The 22,947-nt window shown below is 41.3% G+C and overlaps 1 protein-coding gene across 1 annotated transcript in view; it reads left to right on the forward strand.

The window, feature by feature from the left end:
- Nucleotides 1–22,947, forward strand: part of ADAMTS18 (ADAM metallopeptidase with thrombospondin type 1 motif 18) — a 156,049-nt gene that overhangs the window by 69,404 nt on the left and 63,698 nt on the right. Inside the window, exons 4-10 of the mRNA XM_082862055.1 lie at nucleotides 3,609–3,891; nucleotides 6,308–6,501; nucleotides 6,769–6,852; nucleotides 8,401–8,560; nucleotides 13,245–13,350; nucleotides 16,680–16,817; nucleotides 18,856–19,009. Coding sequence (XP_082718181.1) covers nucleotides 3,609–3,891; nucleotides 6,308–6,501; nucleotides 6,769–6,852; nucleotides 8,401–8,560; nucleotides 13,245–13,350; nucleotides 16,680–16,817; nucleotides 18,856–19,009 — 1,119 coding nt within the window. The remainder of the gene's footprint in view (nucleotides 1–3,608; nucleotides 3,892–6,307; nucleotides 6,502–6,768; nucleotides 6,853–8,400; nucleotides 8,561–13,244; nucleotides 13,351–16,679; nucleotides 16,818–18,855; nucleotides 19,010–22,947) is intronic.

Raw genomic sequence — 22,947 nt, forward strand, 5'->3', positions numbered from 1 at the left:
ATCCCTTGAGGAGGAACTAGGACCCTGCTTTATCACTGCACTGTTACTTGACTGCCTTTCCTCTGTTCCTGCATTCCTTTGTTCCCTTAAGGTCATTGGCTACTGAAACCTGTTCAAGGGCAAGCATGGTGGCCAGGCTTAGATCACAAAATGGCTTCTCTCATGTCAAGAAAGCCATGCCTGGTTCTCTTTCTCCAGGGACCCCATAACCGATCTGCTTACAAAATCTGTAATATAGAAAGAGTTCAAGGTTTTTATGAATTTGAACATGTCACTTCCCAGTTCTGGTTTCCCTGCCTGGAAAGGGAGGAGAGTGCTGGCATGCCCGCCCTCAGCATCCCCTCCACTCTGAGATTCTTCAGTTCACTTATTCCACAAATGTATGTAGGATGATAGCCAATTATTTACTGGTTGGTGATGTGTGGCATACACCAGGGATGCCAGTGTACAACTGGACGTTTAAACTGGACATCAGACGTGGTGGGAAGTTTGCATTTTCGTTGTTTCCTTCATTGAAGTAGGACACACAGCAGACAGACTGTGGCCTGAAATATGGGAAGTGGAGAGGGTAGTTTTCAGCAGCATCCTGAGTCCTGTGTCTCTGGAAAGACGGTATTGAATCTAAGACGAAGCAAAGGGCATCAGAAGGCCAAGCAAGTGAGTCTGTGGAGGAAGAAGTTGGCAGAGCAATGGAAAAGTGTGTGTGAACTCGGTTAAGAGTGTGTAGGCAAGGAATAAAGACGCAGACATAGAGAATGGACTTGAGGACACGGGGAGGGGGAAGGGGAAGCTGGGAGGAAGTGAGAGAGTGGCATGGACATATATACACGGCCAAATGTAAAATGTCTAGCTAGTGGGAAGCAGCCGCATAGCACGGGGAGATCAGCTCAGTGCTTTGTGACCACCTAGAGGGGTGGGATAGGGAGGGTGGGAGGAAGACGCAAGAGGGAGGAGATATGAGGATATATGCATATGTCTAGCTAATTCACTTTGTTAAACGGCAGAAACTAACGCGCCATTGTAAAGCAATTATACTCCAATAAAGATGTTAAGGAGAAAAAAAAGAGTGTGTAGGCAAGGAAAGGAATTTTCTCTTTACCCATTTAGGTTCTTGGCTAAGACCACGCCCCCAACTATAATAAAGGAGAGATTAACAGGAGAAAACAAATAGACATTTAGTAACAAGGATACCTCCTGTGTGCACGGGAGATGCCTAGGCAAGCTGAGTAACTCCCAAAAAAGGCCGAAGCCATCCCCCGCCCCCTTAAATACCATCTCTAGCTATGGGAGCCTATCAGGCAAAGCCCAGTAAACAAGGGTATGGCTGTTATGCAGACACAGATTTAAGGCAGAAACTTCTCAGTTGATAAGAATTTCTAGAGATTTAGTCAACCTCTCCTTCCTGGTAAAAGAGGGAGGCCCCCGACACATGGACTTTTCCCTTATCAAAGTAAATGCTCTGGGGCTTCCCTGGTGGCGCAGTGATTAAGAATCCGTCTGCCAATGCAGGGGACACGGGTTTGATCCCTGGTCCGGGAAGATCACACGTGCCGCGGAGCAGCTAAGCCCGTGCGCCACAGCTACTGAGCCTGTGTGCCACAACTACTGAAGCCTGTGCACCTAGAGACCGTGCTCCGCAACAAGAGAAGCCACCACAGTGAGAAGCCCGCGCACAGCAACCAAGAGTAGCCCCCGCTCGCCGCAACTAGAGGAAGCCTGCGCGCAGCAACAAAGACCCAACACAGCCAAAAGAAAAAAGAAAAAGTCAAAGACGTGTCCTCTTCAGGATGATATGAAGGAGAGGGGACAGACACAGCTACCAGCCTCCAAAGTAAGCAGATGGTGGAGAGATTCGTGGGCCAGGAAAAGGGATTCGGATTTGAGATGAATATCAGGGCGCATGAAGTGAGTTGATTCACGTTGGCCGAGGACACTGGCCAATGTCAGGAGACCATATTGGAGAAGATGGGGAATTTGGAAGATTCAATGGCAAGCGTGCAAATGAAGGATGAAAGTATCTGCCAGCCTGGCCCTGGGCTGGTGGTGGGGGACGGGCTGCTCTGAGGTACAGCCTAAGGTACGGTGGGTGGGCAGGATTTCTGGGATCGTGAGACTTTACTTCTTTAAATTTTGTTGCCAGTTGATTCTCCCATCATCTCTATGACGGCAGGAATGTGAACTGCTTCATGACTTTGTGCCTCTTTGTGCCAGTGCCTAGAACAGGGCTGTGAATTAGATGCTCAGTGTGTTTTCTGAACGCAGGAAAGCATCAGGCTGGTGCTGCCGACCATAAGACAGTCTTTGTTTTTTTGTTTGTTTTGTTTTTGGCTTGGTTTTGGGGGGGCGTTGGGCACGCCATGAAGCATGCAGGGTCTTAGTTCCCTGACCAGGGATCGAACCCGCGACCCCTGCAGTGGAAGCGCGACGTCTTAACTACTGGACCGCCAGGGAAGTCCTCATAAGACAGTCTTTAAGAAGGCAGCCGACTTCTGAAGCGGAAGGAAAATCAGGACCACATCACACATTCTGGGACTCCTTTTCGGAGTGAGAAACTGAATCATGACTGAGGGTTAAAATAAGGTCTAGGGACAGCCCCTCTGATGCCACCCGTCCACCCCACACACGCCTCTGTGTTCCCTTGGTAACCTGCCCTCACCCTGACACCCCCTTACGTCCTTGAATATTTACGTGTCTGGCTCCCCAGTAAACTGCATGCTGTGTGTGCGTATGTCCTGCACAGCTATGTGCTTGCAGTTACCTGAATGCCTGGCACCTCGCTGGCGCTCAGTGAATGTGGGTTGATTCACTCACTCATTATTGTCGGTCATCCAAACTGCTGGGATTGAGAGTGTTTAAAGGGCTTCTGCAATGGTTATTTTATCTCCCCTTGAAAGGTGGTCAGGGCAGGAAGAATTCTCCCCATTTTGCACATGAAGAAGGTGGGACCTGAAGCACTGGGTCACAAACTCTGTCCTTTGGTGTCATCCTTGGAGCAGTTAAAAAAATTTGTGATACATGAGTCACAAGAGATTTGGTTTCTTCTCTTCGTCATGGTGCAACCCATTGGATTCCCCAGACCTCTCCTTGGAGATAAGCGATAATCTCTCACTTCGCAATCCTTGCTCCTTCTTTTGTCGAGCGCTTATGAAATCAAGATGGAATGTCTTTGTTTTCACTGTCTACACTATAAGCTCTTTCAGGGTGGGGCTGTTTTTCAGCTCATCACTCTGTCCTGTGTTTACCACAGTGTCTGCCATGTCCTAGATGTGGAGACTCCCAGGAGGTTACATGGCTTAGCCCTTGAGTCCCAAACGTCAAGCCTGGCAGCCTGGAATAGTAGTTAACAGCCCTGCTCCAGTAGGTGGAGAATTCTGGGTGCCAGTACTAGCTTTCCTACTTACTATCTTAGCCTAAGTTTTCTCATCTGTAAAATGGGGGTAATAACAGTTGCCACGGCTCATGGTGCAAATAAAACGACATGATACACGCCAAGCATTTAGCACAGTGCCTGCATATGGGAAGAAGCCGATAAACAGTTGCTGAAAATCAACACATCAAAAAAGGGATGCGTGGTATCCTTAATGTTTTCTTTGTGTCTGGCTTTTTAGTCAGGTCTCATAAGGACACGAAGAAATGAATTCCTCATCTCGCCATTACCTCAGCTCCTGGCCCAGGAACACAACTACAGCTCCCCTGCAGGCCACCATCCTCACGTGTTATACAAAAGGACGGCGGAGGAGAAGGTCCAGCGTTGCCATGGCTACCTGAGCTCCAGCGGGAACTCTGCTGGTCACCCCCCAAGTCGCACTCCCCACACATCTTGGAGTCCAGAAAGAAAACATCACCACGGAAGGTTGCAAAAGCAGCATTTTTGTGGACGACGCAAGAAATGTATGTAAGGAAACTTTTTCTTGTTCTGTTCCTCTCTGGGCCCTCGACAGGTTTTCCCAAGTGCCACTGGGTGTGCTGACTTTGCAGGTTAAAATTGGGCTGCACTAAGCCCCCACTGAAATTAATCTTGGAGATGAACCATAAATCATCCCTGTCAGACAAAAACTGGGTGATCATTTTTTCTAAGTTAAACTAGAAAGATTTATTTTCCTCTTTTAACATCTTTTACTTTTTAGTCGAAGGTCCCAATATTATTTTAGTTTCTGTACCCGTGAGAAAAGGACCCAGTCTTCCAAATGATGAAAGCAATCAGAGGTGAATTCCCAGGTGTGGTTGGGTGTTCCTTTTGAGGATTTGAGGGAAAGACTTCCCAGTTAACAAGAATACTGGCACCCGATTGGAGGTGGCGATGAAACATAAGGACCCTTGGACTTGGTTTGTCACCCGGGCCCAACCGTCTGCATTTTTCAGACCAGCAGTGTCCAATAGAAATATAACACCTGCCCCAAATGTAATTTTACATTTTTTAAATCCCACATTAAAAAATGTTTAAATGGGTAAATTAACATTAATAATATATTTAACACAATATATACAAAATATCTCAACATGTCATCAGTATAATCAATGAAAACAAATTAAAATGAAGTATTTTATATTCTTTTTTCATATTAAGTTTTGGAAATCTATTTATTTAACACTTCGAGAACAATTTCAAATCAGACAATAAATTCTCACCAGAAATACTTCATCTATATTTCGATTTCATAAAATTTCAAGTTCAAGTTTAAAAGTAGACTTACATAGTCAGACTGTTCCAAATATGCTTAAGGTTTTCAACAGCTGAAACAAATATTACTTTTTAAGCGTAAAGCAAAAATGAATAAAAATTCAATAAAATTAAAAATTTGGTTCCTTCTGTGGCGCTAGCCCCATTTCAAAGTCTCAGGAGCCGTAAGCAGCACATGACTAGCCAGTTGGACAGAGCAGCCAGGTGATATCCACGGAGAAGAGGAAGTGGTATCCCTGCCGTGCTGATCAGGAGGAAGATGCAAGACTCTTTCTACCATTTTAATTGGTTTTGGGGATTTGGGTGTAACTGAAACATCCTTTTTAAAGAACATCTATTTGGCATGAATTTATACTAGTAGTGGCATTAATTAACGATAGTAATGATATTTATAGTGGCAGTGATATGTATTTGATATGAGATGTAAAAGCTAATCTTTAGAGCAACCTGATGGTTGGATATTATACTCTTTTCATTGATGAGGAAACAAACTCAGAGTCGTTTATCAAAATGGCGTACTTGAGGTTTTAAATCTCTCAATGATTTGATGTTTTAATTTCTCTCTGGGGAGCGTTGACTCCACTATAATGACTGTACCAGTTGTTAAAGTATGAAAATATATCTATATTAGTAGTATATACTGTCCTGAGCTTTTCAAGTGCGTTTTCCTTCCCAGCAACCCTTGGGTCTGTCACAGCCCATTAACTAAAGGGGTCGTGCTTAATCCAACGGGTACTTCCGGGTCTCTGCTCAGAGACTGTGGCCAGTATCCATGCCTGTACCTTATCTGTTACAAAGTATTAATTTTATTTTATTTATTTATTTTTTTTTTTGCGGTACGCGGGCCTCTCACTGTTGTGGCCTCTCCCATTGCGGAGCGCAGGCTCCGGAGGCACAGGATCAGCGGCCATGGCTCATGGGCCCAGCCGCTCCGCGGCATGTGGGATCTTCCCGGACCAGGGCACGAACCCGTGTCCCCTGCATTGTCAGGCGGATTCTCAACCATTGCGCCACCAGGGAAGCCCACAAAGTATTAATTTTAAATATCACTTCTGACTGTGCTGTCTCCCCAGCAGCTAAATTAATATCAGGTCAAAGAGCCCTTATTGACCACTTATTTTGTGCTACATTAAAGTTTGTGTTGATGAAACAAGAACATGGGCAGTGTTCTACAGGATACATATTTCTAAATTTTATTTAGAAAATAATATACAAAGTGTGATAATGAATTCAGAAGCAAAGGATAATGTCTTATTTCTGCAGTTTCTTAGCAATAAAATAAAGTGAGCATTTCCTTCCCACAGTACTGATTCTTCTTGACCCACTCTTCCAACTAGAATTATAGCTTGTTTTCTTTGACTCTTTAGAAGAACATTTTTGAGTTACTGAATCCATCTGTCCATCCATCTGTCCGTCCATCCATCCATCCAACCTTCTTTTGAAAGAATCTCTCTTGACCATAGATTAGGTCCATAGCCCCAGGACAGGTACCAGTGGCATCATTTATCAGGAGATGAGTGAAGTGTTGGTTACATGGTCTGTCTCCTCCCCTTGTTTAGATTTCTGTCTGTCTCCCCTGGATGATCTCTGCTGACAGCCCTCCAAATGCTCTTCTGTTCCTTGTAGATGCCCCTAAGCCTCCCACAGAGGATACCTATCTCATGTTTGATGAATACGGGAGCGCAGGGCGGCCCAGAAGATCAGCTGGAAAGTCACACAAAGGCCTAAACGTGGAAACCCTTGTGGTAGCAGATAAGAAAATGGTGGAAAAGCATGGCAAGGCCAACGTCACCACGTACATTCTCACGGTCATGAACATGGTAAGGGAGATTGTCAGGACCCCAACCCCCTGCCTCTCCAAGATAGCTAAGAATCATGGAATTCCCTCTCATGGGTTGAATAGCAGGTGTAGCCACATGACTTTATTGAAAAAAATTAAATTTGGAGGAAATTGGCTTCATACCTACATGTATTTGGTAAAATCAAAACATACATGCTTATATATATGTCTGATCTCCCCTGGCAGTTTTGGAAATTTTCCAATTTTGTTTCTTTCACTTTTGTTTGATTTCAATTTGTTCCAACAGGTTTCCAGCCTCTTTAAAGATGGGACCATTGGAAGTGATATAAACATAGTTGTAGTCAGCCTCATTCTTCTGGAACAAGAACCTGTAAGTGCCAAACCTCATTTACTTCATCATTCATCCTGCCATTCAGAATATACTTATCGAACACCTACTATGTGCCAACCCATGTCATTGTCATTAGAAGTTCAAACTGGAAAATTTCAAATTACCCTCAAGGAAAGTACAATCTGATAGGGTTGTGCATTTAAATTCTAAAACATCACAAAATAATTATTTATATATAAACATATAAAATATATATGCAATATATATTTTTCAATATACGGTGATATCCAATATGATTAAATGTGCATATATAATATGAATACAAAAGTAAAGTATGGATATTACGTTATATAAATATTATGGAAGCTTCACAAGGAAAGTGCATTTGGTAAGAGATTTAAAAGTTAGCTGGATTTTGCAAGTTGGAGATGCTGGGTAGGTACAAAGGGTATTTTGAAAATATACTGGAAATAAGTCATCTGAAAATTCTGGTGGTAAACCTACTGTCTCCCAAAACCAACCACCTTAGGTACTACAGAAACTGAACAAGGAATATTTAACTGCCCTTGACCTGCTTACAGTGAGATGCAAGACAGAACGTATAATAAAGTGTTAAGTTGCATGGCGCCTACTGCTTTGTAGCGTTTTGATGTTGAAACTGTATTTTCTGAGGTGGGGATTACCAGTACAACTATTTTTAAGTCCCCTGAGGCTTTTCCTCTCCATCTGTAACTCCAGTAATGAATGGACAAAGCAGAGAGTCAGAGACCAGACAAAAATGAACCTAACTGCCCAGGTCTATAGCGCTACAGAGGTTAACAACATATCAAATTATTCTTAGAATTTTGGAAGGGCAGAAAAGGTGTGTGTTGTTCGGGAGACCCTTCTGTCTAACTTACCACTCACACTTTGCCCAAGGACTCAAAGACAGCAACCTCCTAATTCACTGATAATTAAAGATTTTGCCTAAAAACCCTCAATTTGACCCAAGTCAATAGTTCTGAGAAAACATTTTGATAAAAATTATTTGAAGACTAGGTCCTTTCTTACCCTTTAGAATATTGTGGCTATTTGTTTCTTCATCCATTCAGCGAGCTTTCATTTTATCGGTTGACGGATGGTAACCTGTGATGTGCCGAGCCCTTGGCTGGAAATTTTGACATAGGGCTAAACAAGCTATGGTCAGTACCGTCCTCTTGCTTTGTTGAAGAAGCCATGGAACTTTATCCCCATTAATTAATAATTATGTTCTAAAAGTAATAACAGTTCTATAAATATGGTACCAGCGTGAGATGAACAAAGGTGTTTCTAACTGATGCCAGTTTATTTGTTGTAGAAACACAGTTGGTCATAAAGCCCACTACTGAAACTCTGTAGTAACTAGCAATACTGTGAGCATTTACCCAAAATATTTTTCGTTCTTTTTTTTTTTAACACCAGTATGTCCAGCCTTAGCTCAGATGTTTTCCTCTGCTGACCCTTCCCCCAGAAACAAGATGCTTCTGTGTGTGCCTGTACAAATGGAATGATGCAACATTCTCATCTCTGTGACAAATTCACACTTTCATTTGTGTGGGTTTCCCATAGGGAGGATTATTGATCAACCATCATGCGGACCAATCTCTGAATAGTTTTTGTCAGTGGCAGTCTGCCCTCATTGGAAAGAATGGGAAGAGGCATGACCACGCCATCTTACTCACGGGATTTGATATCTGTTCCTGGAAGAACGAACCGTGTGACACTCTAGGTATGATATGAGCAAATGCTTCATGCACACCCATGTTAGCTAAAAACACAGTCTGGACACTTTCCATTGGGTGGGTGGCCCTCAGGTTTCTTAATAAGGAGACTTAATCTGCACATTGTGGAGTATCTTCATTGTACCCTCTGCTGAATATTGTTCTTTTTAACTGAACTCAGTGTGGAATGGGAACCCTTTACTTTATTCCTGTTGTGTTTTTCTTTAAGCCTTTTGATGATCCTTTAGGCATGCGATAAATTGTCATGTAACTACACAAGTTGTAGGTTATTCCATAAGCATCTTGACTGCAGAACTGGATAGCTGAAAAGAATTTGACTGGTCTCCGTGGCATTCAACTATGCCCCTAGGTAGCACGCTTCTTTTAGAAAGTTACTTGAACTTTGAAGCACTCAGCTCTTCCATATTTGTACAAGACAGTGAATTAGAACTCTATCTTTCACATCTATATTATATTTTCTAGTGTAGTCTGTTGCATACAGTAGGAATTCAACAATTTTTTTAAATGAATTGATGCTCACCTAGATCGGGGTGGGCAAATGTTTTCTGTAAAGGGCAAGACAGTAAATATGTTAGGCTTTGCGTGTGTCACATAAGCTCTGTTGAAACTACTCACTTCAGCTGTATTAGTGAAAAAGACACTATGTAAACAAGTGAGCATGGCTGTGTTCCAATAAAACTTCCTTTACTAAAACAGGCAGTGGGAACCATATTTTTCAGACACAACTGATAGTCCAGATTGATGGTAAAAATTTGGGGGTACTGAGAAAAGTTTACATGATTTACTCCCATTTTTTCCTCAAAATATATTTTTCCTTGAAGTGCTTTATAATCCTTCATAATATCTTAAAGATAAAAGTAGATTAGACTTTTATGGGCTTCCCTGGTGGCACAATGGTTAAGAATCCACCTGCCAATGCAAGGGACACGGGTTCGAACCCTGGTCCGGGAAGATCCCACATGCCGCGGAGCAACAAAGCCCGTGCGCCACAACTACTGACCCTGTGCTCTAGAGCCCGCGAGCCACGATGACTGAGCTAGCGAGCCACAACTACTGAAGCCCGAGTGCCTAGAGCCCATGCTCCGCAACAAGAGAAGCCGCCTCAATGAGAAGCCTGCACGCCGCAACTAGAGAAAGCCCGCGCACAGCAACGAAGACCCAACACAGCCAAAAATAAATAAATAAAATAAGTTTGTTTTAAAAAAAACGTAGATTGGACTTTTAGAATTTTTTATATTTTGTATTTTTCAAACTCTCTGTAATTGGTAAAGTAGCAGGATACAAAATTAATGCACAGAAATCTTTGGCATTCCTGTACACTAATGATGAAAAATCTGAAAGTGAAATTAAGAAAACACTCCCATTTACCACTGCAACAAAAAGAATAAAATATCTAGGAATAAACCTACCTAAGGAGACAAAAGACCTGTATGCAGAAAATTATAAGACACTGATGAAAGAAATTAAAGATGATACAAATAGATGGAGAGATATACCACGTTCTTGGATTGGAAGAATCAACATTGTGAAAATGAGTCTACTACCCAAAGCAATCTACAGATTCAATGCGATCCCTATCAAACTACCACTGGCATTTTTCACAGAACTAGAACAAAAAATTTCACAATTTGTATGGAAACACAAAAGACCCCCAAATAGCCAAAGCAATCTTGAGAATGAAAAATGGAGCTGGAGGAATCAGGCTCCCTGACTTCAGACTATACTACAAAGCTACAATAATCAAGACAGTATGGTACTGGCACAAAAACAGAAATATAGATCAATGGAACAGGATAGAAAGCCCAGAGATAAACCCACGCACATATGGTCACCTTATCTTTGATAAAGGAGCAAAGAATATACAGTGGAGAAAAAACCCACGCACATATGGTCACCTTATCTTTGATAAAGGAGGCAAGAATATACAGTGGAGAAAAGACAGCCTCTTCAATAAATGGTGCTGGGAAAACTGGACAGGTACATGTAAAAGTATGAGATTAGAACACTTCCTAACACCATACACAAAAATAAACTCAAAATGGATTAAAGACCTAAATGTAAGGCCAGGCACTATCAAACTTTTAGAGGAAAACATAGGCAGAACACTCTATGACATAAATCACAGCAAGATCCTTTTTGACCCACCTCCTAGAGAAATGGAAATAAAAATAAACAAATGGGACCTAGTGAAACTTCAAAGATTTTGCACAGCAAAGGAAACCATAAACAAGACCAAAAGACAACCCTCTGAATGGGAGAAAATATTTGCAAATGAAGCAACTGACAAAGGATTAATCTCCAAAATTTACAAGCAGCTCATGCAGCTCAATATCAAAAAAAACAAACAACCCAATCCAAAAATGGGCAGAAGACCTAAGTAGACATTTCTCCAAAGAAGATATACAGATTGCCAAAAAACACATGAAAGAATGTTCAACATCATTAATCATTAGAGAAATGCAAATCAAAACTACAATGAGATATCACCTCACACTGGTCAGAATGGCCATCATCAAAAAAATCTAGAAACAATAAATGCTGGAGAGGGTGTGGAGAAAAGGGAACCCTCTTGCACTGTTGGTGGGAATGTAAATTGATACAGGCACTATTTAGAACAGTATGGAGGTTCCTGAAAAAACTACAGATAGAACTACCATACGACCCAGCAATCCCACTACTGGGCATATACTCTGAGAAAACCAGAACTCAAAAAGAGTCATGTACCAAAATGTTCATTGCAGCTCTATTTACAGTCGCCAGGACATGGAAGCAACCTAAGTGTCCATCGACAGATGAATGGATAAAGAAGAGGTGGCACGTATATACAATGGAATATTACTCAGCCATAAAAAGAAACGAAATTGGGTCATTTGTAGAGACGTGGATGGACCTAGAGTCTGTCATACAGAGCGAAGTAAGTCAGAAAGAGAAAAAGAAATACCGTATACTAACACATATATATGGAATCTAAGAAAAATAAAAAAGATCATGAAGAACCTAGGGGCAAGACAGGAATAAAGACACAGACCTACTAGAGAATGGACTTGAGGACACAGGGAGGGGGAAGGGTAAGCTGTGACAAAGTGAGAGAGTGGCATGGACATATATACACTACCAAACGTAAAATAGATAGCTAGTGGGAAGCAGCCGCATAGCACAGGGAGATCAGCTCGGTGGTTTGTGACCATCTAGAGGGGTGGGATAGGGAGGGTGGGAGGGAGGGAGGGAAGAGATATGGGAACATATGTATATGTATAACTGATTCACTTTGTTATAAAACAGAAACTAACACACCATTGTAAAGCAATTATGCTCCAATAAAGATGTTAAAAAAATTCTCTGTAATGCCTGTATTATGTCCTATAAAATAAGTTTATTTTAATAGTTCACCATTAATCACAGTCCTCAAAACACGGTGCATGACTGAGAATCAACCGTTTGGGGTATTGTTCCATAGGTTGGGTTTTTATGATGGAGGTGGTATACATTCAGTCATATTCCGAGCTTGGAATTTGCAAAGTGACATTTGATAGCCCAGTGCATTGTTGCTGTTTTGAAGAGGGATTCTGAGAAGAGGTAGTTTTATCAGTCAGTCAGAGACCAAAATATACGGAAAGGCTTGGAGAAACAAGTACAGTTATGTCAGGACATAACCCTAACAACAGGTTTATAAGTCACTTATTTAAAGCAGCATGTCCTAATGCAAAGAACATGGGTGTTGACTTCGAATATGTCTGCACTTAAATCCGGAATCTAGAGTTTATGACTGTGAGATCTTGCGCAAATTAATTCACCTTTCTGAGCCTCCGTTTCTAATGTATAATTATGCACACGTAGATGTATACGAGGCATATAGGACAGTGTATGGTATTTAACTGCCATTTATTTAGCATTGATGATGATGGTGCCATGCACGATGTTTGCCTGCCTATACATTAGGTTTACCAGATGACCCCACTTACATCATAGCAGCAAGGTGGAAGCAGTCAATTCACAAGCATATATTTCATACTCTTGGGTACATATCCTTGTTCTACTAGTTATGAAGACCCACACTTGGGAAGAAAGGCATTCAACGCTATAACGTAGTTCAAGATAAACTCGAGAACAGGCTGGAATGATTTTATAACTGCTCCTAGGAGAAAAATAAAGTTAATCTGCTAACACTCTTTAGGCCTTTCCATGTTATCTGCTTTAGAAAAAAATGAGGGTGCGTCTCTTAGAAAATATACCTTGTTTTCTCTTAGAAAATACACTTTGAGCTTTGATGCTAATACTACCGTTAAGTGACTGTTTTACATAGGTTTAGCTGTCATTTTAGCAATTGTTCTGACCCAAATAATGAGCTTAGATCAGGCATATAAATACCCTGTGACTTGCTATCCATCCTATATATAAAATGGGAATTACAATACTCATACTGCCTTCATACAGTTGTTAGGAGGGTCAGTTGATGACAATATCTTTTAAAAGCAAGAAAGTATTAAGTCCTACTCTTATCTATTTAGAGAGGACAGAGAGGCGTATACCTTTAGTGTTTTTCTACCAAGAAAAGAAAATACATTAATCCTTTGAACTAAAACTGTGCAGAACATTTTGAGGGCATCGGAAATGATCAGGTATCTGTGTGTGTTCCTTTTGAATTTGGGTTTGAAATTGCTCTTTCAACAGGGTTTGCCCCCATCAGTGGGATGTGCAGTAAGTACCGAAGTTGTACCATCAATGAGGACACGGGACTTGGCCTGGCCTTCACCATCGCTCATGAGTCAGGGCACAAGTAAGTGACCCCTTGATACACCACTTTATATGAAAACCAGTTGGGTGGTTCATTGACATTCCTCTAATGATTATTATTGACCTGGGTAGAATCAATAGGATAAATCTTGTATAAAGCTTAGAATAGTACTTGACTCGAAGGAGGGCTCAATGGAAGGCCAGTCATTGTCGAGGCTTTTGATAAGAACATTTGATAGCTACTCAATGGTACATTGTGTGCGTAAAGGGACTGCGAGTTATCTAATGGATCCGCTGGTCATTTAGGCATGTGTTTATTTTCTTCCAAGTTTTGCGGCAGTAAAGATACTTTTAGTTCATTATACTACAGAAATAGTCATGGGGACATGTCAATTCCTAGAATGTAATGACATGTTAATTGTTTAAAAACTTTTGTGTAGGCTGGATATTCTTTTCCTCGGTGTCATTGCGTGTCCTTAATATTCTTTAAATTTAATTCTCTTGTGAGAATAGGGTTAGAAAGGAGGAATAAGAAACCTAAGAGTAATGAGATGAATGTATTTTATGAAGCATATAACCTGGTACACATACAGTTCTACAGAGAATTTTCAAACATTATTTAAGCAGTAGCATCTATATTGGAATAAGCATACTGCTTCACAAAATGACTGTCTCAGAGGGTGTATGAGTTTAAGGAGTGTATGTATGTGTGTCTTGTATTCAGCATTTATACTGAATGCTCGTTTTCAGAGCATTAGTTAATTTCTGACTTAAAAATAAAAGCAAACGCGATCTGTTTCGCAACTATGATTTATATTTTGGTATTTTGGTATTAGTGTGTCTTGTGAGCTATTTATTATCTTCAGAAAGTTTGAATCTTGACCATTACTGTTATCCAACAGTCACCCAGCATTTTATATCTATGCACAACTGCTTTTATAGCAAGATACGAATGAACCAATTTTATTGGAACAGTGGCGCAAAAATGCCCATTAGGCACAAGGTCCCTGATAAGTGCAGAAAATAAAATATCTAAATTTGTCTCACCAGCATGAGGTCCACATGAACCAGTCTCTCACTTTTAAAAAAGTGTTGGCCTTTAGGGACTTCCCTGGTGGCACAGTGGTTGGGAACCCACCTGCCAATGCAGGGGACACGGGTTCGATCCCTGGTCCGGGAAGATCCCACATGCCGCGGAGCAACTAAGCCTGTGTGTCACAACTACTGAACTTGCGCTCTGGAGTACGTGAGCCACAACTACTGAGCCCGCGTGCCACAACTACTGAAACCCACGCACCTAGAGCCCGTGCTCCGCAACAAGAGAAGCCACCGCAGTGAGAAGCCCGCGCACCACAACAAAGAGTAGCCCTCACTCGCCACAACTAGAGAAAGCCTGCGCACAGTAACGAAGACCCAATGCAGTCAAAAATAAATAAATTAAAAATAAATAAATTTAAAAAAAAACGTATTGGCCTTTAAAAAATGTAATCATCTTTGGTCATGAGTTAAAGTTACCAAAATCAAAATCCAACACATTAGTAAGGAAAACTGAAGACATTCTCCAGGTGGGGTGAGGAGAGTCAGAGGTAGCAGGAAGAACAGATATAATGGAAGGTACATACTCAAATTCTAAATAACATGGCCTAACAGAGTTACATTTTGAAACAGACAATTCATGAGATTTTGACAAGACTTTTGACCTGTGCTAAAGAAAATGCATGTTATCTTCTAAAAGGGTGTTAAATCAAAGTAAATTAGAAAATTAAGAAATTTCAAGCTCAAAATTCAATTCAAACTTGGTTTTCTTATGTCTGTAAAACTACAGTGAAATGCTGATTTAATGAGCTTCTCCTCTTAGAGTAATGGCTTTGATCTCTCCCCACCTTATCCCCTTTTCTGTGATTCTTACCCTTTCCTGTGGTGCTTTACATGTAAATTTCCTTCTGCTTTTGACTTTCACAAATATTTTTAGAAAGAGTGTCTCCCAAACAAACTCCCTTAGTTTCCTGGTTAGGTACAACGATGAACTGAATTGGGCAAAGTGGAGGATGGGAAAATGCTTTCCCCGAGTGTGTTTTGAGGTTAATTAATACCTATGTGTGAATCCGTCACCTCTAAAGCCCTGGGGTACTCACTGATAGGACCACAGTATACCACCGTCCTGCCATTCCTTGCCTGGTAAATTGGGAGGAATGATGGGAAAATAGCTAGTTTGCAGACATGGGTCACAATAGGATCATATCTATGGTTATAATACAGTTGTTTATTTGGAATAGGCTACCTTCGAAGGATGGCTATATTGATAAGTTATTATATCAGAGTAGCATGCTTATTTCCACAGAAATCCTGCCTGCCTCTTAAAAATATGTTCTTAAGAGACACATTTTACTCCTCTAAATAATTAGGCTAAGAACAATCTAAATCAGTGATAAATTGGTGCCCCTCCGTTCTCCACCTCCAGAGAGAAGTCAGAAAAAGCTTTTTTGGGCCCTGAATTTTTTGGAGATGACCAAAGAAGCTTATTTCCCCATCCCCTTCCAATTTAATATGGCCTGAAGGAAGCTCTGTCTTTGTGGTGTGTGTATTCTATGTGCATATAAACTTTAATGTCACATTTATGCTACCAGTTAGGAGATTTGGGAGTCATTGAGTCACTGAGGTGTAATGGATATGATTTCTAGGTAAACCACCTAAAATTATTTTTACTCTGTTATTGCTAGAACCTTCTTTGGTGAAATAGACCAAATTAAAGTCTTCTCAAAAAATTCATTCAAAAGAAGTCCATCATGTGCCTTCAGTATATGGATTCAACCATTAATTTTCAAAGATGTTTATGGCTGTAGGTAGGAGAATTTAATTATATAAAGAGTCTGTGATTTCAGCAATAAAGTGATCAGCATTAGAAGTTTATATGTCACACTAATGCATAAAGAGTCAGTAAACAAGTATAATCAGCTTCTGTCTGTACTTACCTCATACTCATTCTGAAGTTTCTTACCACAGTTCCATGTGGGTGGCAAGAAAAAAATTTTTGCTGTTTGGAATAAAAGAATTTGACTGTCTCATCATTTTAGCTTAACTTGGAAATCTTGACCAAAATTTTCTTGCCCTTAAAATCTGTAGCACGTATGCCATTCTTTGATTTTGCGGCCAAGATATAATATAAAAAAGCCCTTAGCATTCTTTAGAATTTTCTACATGAATTTTACAACAATAGATAGTACCTCGTTTTGTCTTTCCCTTTTCTTACAATCTCAGTGACTCTGTCCCTCACTTGGGTTCCCTGATTCTCAATACATCTTTTTTTTCCTCTGCTTAAAGTTTGGGAAACGGGTTCCCAGAAGGCTTTCTGTTTTCTTCTTTGTGTTGTAGTTTCGGCATGGTTCACGATGGGGAAGGCAACCCCTGCAGGAAAGCGGAAGGCAACATCATGTCTCCCACGCTGACCGGAAACAATGGGGTGTTCTCGTGGTCCTCGTGCAGCCGGCAGTACCTGAAGAAATTCCTCAGGTAACACAGGCCAGAGCCAGGGGCGTTCCCAGGTTTGGAGTAGTGACCGTGAACGGTGCTCAACAGACATGAAAACAAATGCTTGATGGATTGATGACGATGATATTGTCATGATTCTTGTTGAAGAAATACAGTGAAGGTCTAATATTGTGCTAAATGCTCCTCATATATTGCCCCGTTCCATCCTCACGTCGATCCCATTATTATCCTCATTCTAGAGTTGAGGAAATTGAGTCTTAGGGAGGTTCATTGTGCTTAAGGGTCTATAGCTGGTAAGTTGTCAACATAAGCCTCACACTTAGGTCTGTTGTGACGCCATGGTCTGTGCTTAGAACTCTCTATGATGTCCAGAGGTTGCTGGATATATTGCCTTTTTACTGTAACTAATTATTTTAATCTGATGAGTCACCTCAGTCATAAGAGTATGAAAAGTGCTGAAATGGGGCGCTTGTGTTACGGTGAATGGAGCCTTGTGTTGACTGGCTATTTTGTTTGAAATGGCCACGAGCTAGCTCAGTGTCCAAGAGACATCCAAAGGGCATGGCGATAGCTACGTAAAATCCCTTCAATAACTCAAAACTCCTAGATTTCATTAGTAAAATGGGAGTTAGGAAGGTAGCACTATTTGATTCATAGTAAATGATGAACACAAACTTGAAACTCTTGGACATTTCCTTTGATTTTCTTAAATATTATATCTATTTGACCATTTTACAACACTAGAGTTGTGGTTAAACATACATGTATTGTATTATTTTATATGTATGTGGATATAGCTTGTTTATGTTGACTCATAAGAACACTCAGGTTCTTATCGCATCTCCCTTTGACCAGATATTAGGGAAACTAACCACGTTTCTTTGAGAATTATTATTCCCCTGATACTTTTTGTTTTGAACTTGTGCCAGTGCATATTATTTGCAAATGTTTACAGAATTAGCCATACACACAGGCAAGGCTGATTCAATGGAAGGATGTCTAACCAAATGATGCCCCAAAGGACAGTAAAAAATGGAAAGCCTCTCGCTATGTGACTTTCGCACATAGAAGATTTTCTAATTCATTTTAAATTTATGATCCGGGGCCTGAAGTTATCTCTTCTATCTCATGTGAGAATGAAATCAATAAATATTATAAATCAAGGTCAATTTAGTATAGATTGAACTTCCATCATTTTTATAGTATAGTTAAATGCTTTTTTGTGTATAATAATAATCACAGCAACAGAAGCTAACTTTGAATGCTTCCTGCGCTGTGGTGAGCACGTTACATTGTCTCGCTTGTGTGTTAACAACTCTTATGGAAGTCAGATTATGTCAGTGATGAGATGTATAAGAGTATAAGATCTGGATTGCATGGTTGACTAGGACCCCCATCTGTCTGACTCCAAAATGCCACATAACCACCATAGTGTTTTACCTCTCAGTGACATCCTAGTTTAATTATTTAAGTAAGTGGAGATAAGGCGCTTTCTATGAAAATCCATCCCATTAAGACTGATTTTTTTTTTGCTCAACACGTCCTTTCTCCTGATTCCCTGATTTGTTTCAAAATCTTTTCCGTTTTTTGCTCATAAAGATTATCTGAGGTAAAGTACATCTTTGACCACTGCCCCATTGTCTGTAAAAAACACAGCGTGACTTTCAACTCTTTGAAGACAAGTAACTGTCTCTAACTAGTTTATTTTGTAACTTGAATACTCACCACAGAGTAGGCACTCAGACAAATTTGTTGAACATTGTTGAATGAGACTATTGGGGAAAGTTTTCAAATGTACTGACTTCTCCCATCTCCTAGTAGGTCAGGCCTCACAAGCTGGATGGCTATAACTTCCAGTACCATGTACAAAAACCCTTTGCAGTTGTGCAAATTTCATCTTCTTAGACGGGACAGGACTCACTCTTTCAACTTTAAGCATGTACCTATTTCTTTGCCATGTTACATTTTTCTTCACATGAATGCCTTCAGAGGTATGTTGTTTTGTGTGGCCAGATGACAGATAGACATGGTAACTAATAAGGATGTGTTATCACTGCAGTACACCTCAGGCTGGGTGTCTGGTGGATGAGCCCAAGCAAACAGGACAGTATAAATATCCGGACCAACTACCAGGACAGATTTATGACGCTGACACACAATGCAAGTGGCAATTCGGAGCCAAAGCCAAGCTATGCAGCCTTGGTTTTGTGAAGGTATGTTTGCTTGTGATTTCAAACGTACGTTAAGATTCTATCGCGTGTCTGTGTATCTACCAGAAGTATAAACATTTGGTTTGCTGAGGCCAAGGGTTAGAGTCTGGGTTATCTCTACAATGTCATCTGTTTGGCGTGATAATTAAGTGGCAATTTTACTGTCAGTGAATTATCCAGGCTTATCCCCTATAGACCGTGCCTGGTTTAAATACCATCTGACTGCGTCCTTGGAAGAAAATTCCTCCTCTGTAGACAAAGATTTTATCACAAGTAGTAAATCTAGATACAGTAGCTTTTACCTACTGCTCGTAACTGTTTTTGTTATCATTGTTTCATATTCCCTTTTAATGTAATTCATATAAGATCATCACCACCTCAGAAGACATACATATGCCTTTTACAGTAATAGGACCATGATCACTGGCAGCTAACTTTTCTTGTATGTGTCTTGAGTAATCTTAACACTTCTTTTGTATGTATGTTGAGTAATCTTTTGTTTTTTTGAGTATCAAGGTGTATCTTGAGTAATCTTAACAAAATTTTTGTGTCCTCTTTCGTTCAAGAAAGACTTACATGTTTTGTAAATAAGTTGATTTGTATCATTTCTTTTAGATGCCGCATATAAGCGATATCATATGATATTTGTCTTTCTCTGTCTGACTTACTTCACTTAGTATGATAGTCTCCAGGTCCATTCATGTTGCCACAAATGGCATTATTTCATTCTTTATTATGGCTGAGTAATATTCCATTGTGTATATCTACCACATGTTCATCCATTCATCTTTGCTCTACTCCTGAAAGTAGTACAACATTGTTAATCAACTATACTCCGATATAAAATTAAAAATTAAAAAAAAAGAAGGACTTACCTTTCTGTGAAAAAGATATATGGGAAGACGCAAAAGTCCAGGACGTAGAAATGAGAGAAGCATGGTTCCAACTGGTTGACAACTACATCACTGACCATCTCAACATCCCTAAAAAGTAGAATCATTTTTAAGTTGGTTAATTCCTAGTATCCAAAGAGAAACGTGGAAATTCTAGGTATCTGGATACATGGAAATTTTGGAGATTTATAGCTCCTCTTCCCCTCTCTATTTCTATTCCTTCTCCTCCTCCTTTCTTCTCCCTCTTCCTTTTTGTCCACCACCATCACCACTACCATTACCACCACCATCAGCAACACCACCGCCATCGCTATCACCATCACTGCTGTCCTCCGTCACCACCATCCACCGTCACCCCCCAGCAATTGCCAAGTGAGTGCTCCACATAAAGCATTCCACTTAGAGACTTATTTTACTTTTCCTGAATCTTCACAAAAACCTTTTGAAGTGAGAATTATCACCCACTTTTTTTTTTATTTTTTTGCGGTACGCGGGCCTCTCACCGCTGTGGCCTCTCCCGTTGCGGAGCACAGGCTCCGGACGCGCAGGCTCAGCGGCCATGGCTCACGGGCCCAGCCGCTCCGCGGCATGTGGGATCCTCCCGGACCGGGGTACGAACCTGCGTCCCCTGCATCGGCAGGCGAACTCTCAACCCCTGCGCCACCAGGGAAGCCCTATCACCCACTTTTTAAGTAGAGCTCAGAGAATGTATTCCATTGGCCCAGAGCCACAAAGAAAAAAGCTTCCTTGGTGGAAGCTAAACAAGCTGCATCACCCACATTGATGTTAAGCTTCCTCCTCTTCATTAGTTAGCACCAGTGTTTCCTAAACTTCAGCATTAATGTTCAGTCCTTAACAATTACCTTTATTAGCGGTGCCATATCTCTGTAGTATTTTTCACTTGTTGCTTTTCTATGAATCAACTCACTTTAAAAAAAAATAAAAGTCCAGAGCTTCCCTGGTGGCGCAGTGGTTGAGAGTCCGCCTGCCGATGCAGGGGACACGGGTTCGTGCCCCGGTCCGGGAGGATCCCACATGCCGCGGAGCGGCTGGGCCCGTGGGCCATGGCCGCTGAGCCTGTGCGTCTGGAGCCTGTGCTCCGCAACGGGAGAGGCCACAACAGTGAGAGGCCCGCGTACCGCAAAAAAAAAAAAAAAAAAAAAAGTCCAGTCCTGAGAAATAATAACCACCAAAACGCCAGTTTTATATGGGATTGCATATTTTTCTAGTGCAATTTAAATGCGTAACCATTAGAAAAGTTTATGCATACACCATCCACATTTTTTGGTGTATCCTCCATGGTATGTGGATCCTAATTTGGCAAACGCTAGTGAGCTGGAGAAGGCTGAACACGGGACAGATCTGGGGGGACAGCTGGGGAATTTTGTTTTGGACATGTTAAGCTTGAGACGCTTGATAGAGTTTGGTATGCAAGGACCATTAACGTTTTGAGTATGTCATGCTACCCCTGAAGGGGCATCCAATCTTTAGAATACAACAGGAGAAGGTGGCCAACAGGGACAGGACAGAGCAACATACAGCAAAGAGACTCTTTCCTTAAAGAGCCACATCCAGGCAACCTGAGACCTTTGGAGTCTCCGTGGTTATTTTCCTTTCCCTTAAATTATGACTTAAGACTAGGGAATTATATAGATAAGGAAAAGTTAGATGAATAGGCGGGGGAAAAAAGAGGGAAGAATAAGCAAAAAAGTGCAAACTCTCATTTCTGTTTACTTTGAAAGGAAGCCTTCTCAGAGGGCTCTCGGGTCGTCAGAGCATGTCGTTGGCTATAATTACGTTTGACTTCTGTACTTCACCGCAAAAGAAATAACATGTTCATACAGCCTGTCGTATTTCACTCTGGAATCCCTGTGTTTTTGTGTTTTGCTTTATTTTCCTGGTCTTCTCCAGCTGCCCCCTTTCCTTAGCCCTGTGGCTTGGCGTTGGCTGTGGAATGAGGGGGTCTCCTTTGCTTTGGTCCACCCTGGGGTCATTTGGGTGGCTGCCACCTAGGCTCCGGGTGTGGGTTATGGCTTTCCCCTGGCTGTAAGAGGGAAAACAATTTAATTCTGAAAGCCTTTCGAACTGCGGCTTTGTTTCAGTGGTTACCTCCCTTTCCTCCATTTTGATGTAGGTTATCCTTTTCCCAGCTTAACTTGTCCCACCTATGACCCAATATGGGAGCACACGGAGATGATGAACCTCATTCATTTTGTCGGAAGGCTGCCTTAGGCTTTCTGCTAATGTCAGTAGCAGGTCCATTTCCATGGGAAATGTTTCCATATTGTGTCTTCTGAGCTGTATCGAGCTTTGGAAATAGTATGTGTGGTGCCTATCTGGGGCTGCTGCTGGTGGTGGTGTTTCCAAGCAGTGTCCTGGAGGTCCTTCCCTTCTCTTTTTGGGAGAAGAATTTTACGGTCCGTAAGGCCAGGCTCACTGCCTGTATCTCTCGTTTCCTTGTGTTTTCTTTTCTCAGTCCTGTGGAACACTTTTTTTTGTGAAATATTTCTAAGTATGTTCTAGCCATATTTTCTCACCATGAAATGTCTATTAACTGGAATGCTTGAGAATCAGGTGCCTGCCTGGTTCATTGAATTTTCAGGAGTACAACAAGTGACCACAAAAATCATTTTGTATTCTCCCTCATCGTTACTATTTTCCCAAAAATAGATGTGTTCACTTTCTACCTTAGTCAGTAGAATGTGGTGAGCAAAATGGAATGACTTTGGCGATTCATGATTTTGACATTCCATTAATGATGTCATTCTGAAAAGCACCTCCACCTTTTGAGCCGGAAGGAATCTGGTTCAGTCCCCTTCCTTTATTTTTTTCTTTTTTTTAATTAGTTTTTTATTTTTGGCTGTGTTGGGTCTTCATTGCTGTGCGTGGGCTTTCTCTAGTTGTGGCGAGCAGGGACTACTCTTCGTTGAGGTGCGCGGGCTTCTCATTGCGGTGGCTTCTCTTGTTGCGGAGCATGGGCCCTAGGCGCATGGGCTCAGTAGTTGTGGCATGGGGGCTCAGTAGTTGTGACTCACGGGCTCTAGAGCA

Source organism: Leucopleurus acutus (assembly GCF_964270905.1).
Source record: "Leucopleurus acutus genome assembly, chromosome: 20".
Taxonomy (NCBI): domain Eukaryota; kingdom Metazoa; phylum Chordata; class Mammalia; order Artiodactyla; family Delphinidae; genus Leucopleurus; species Leucopleurus acutus.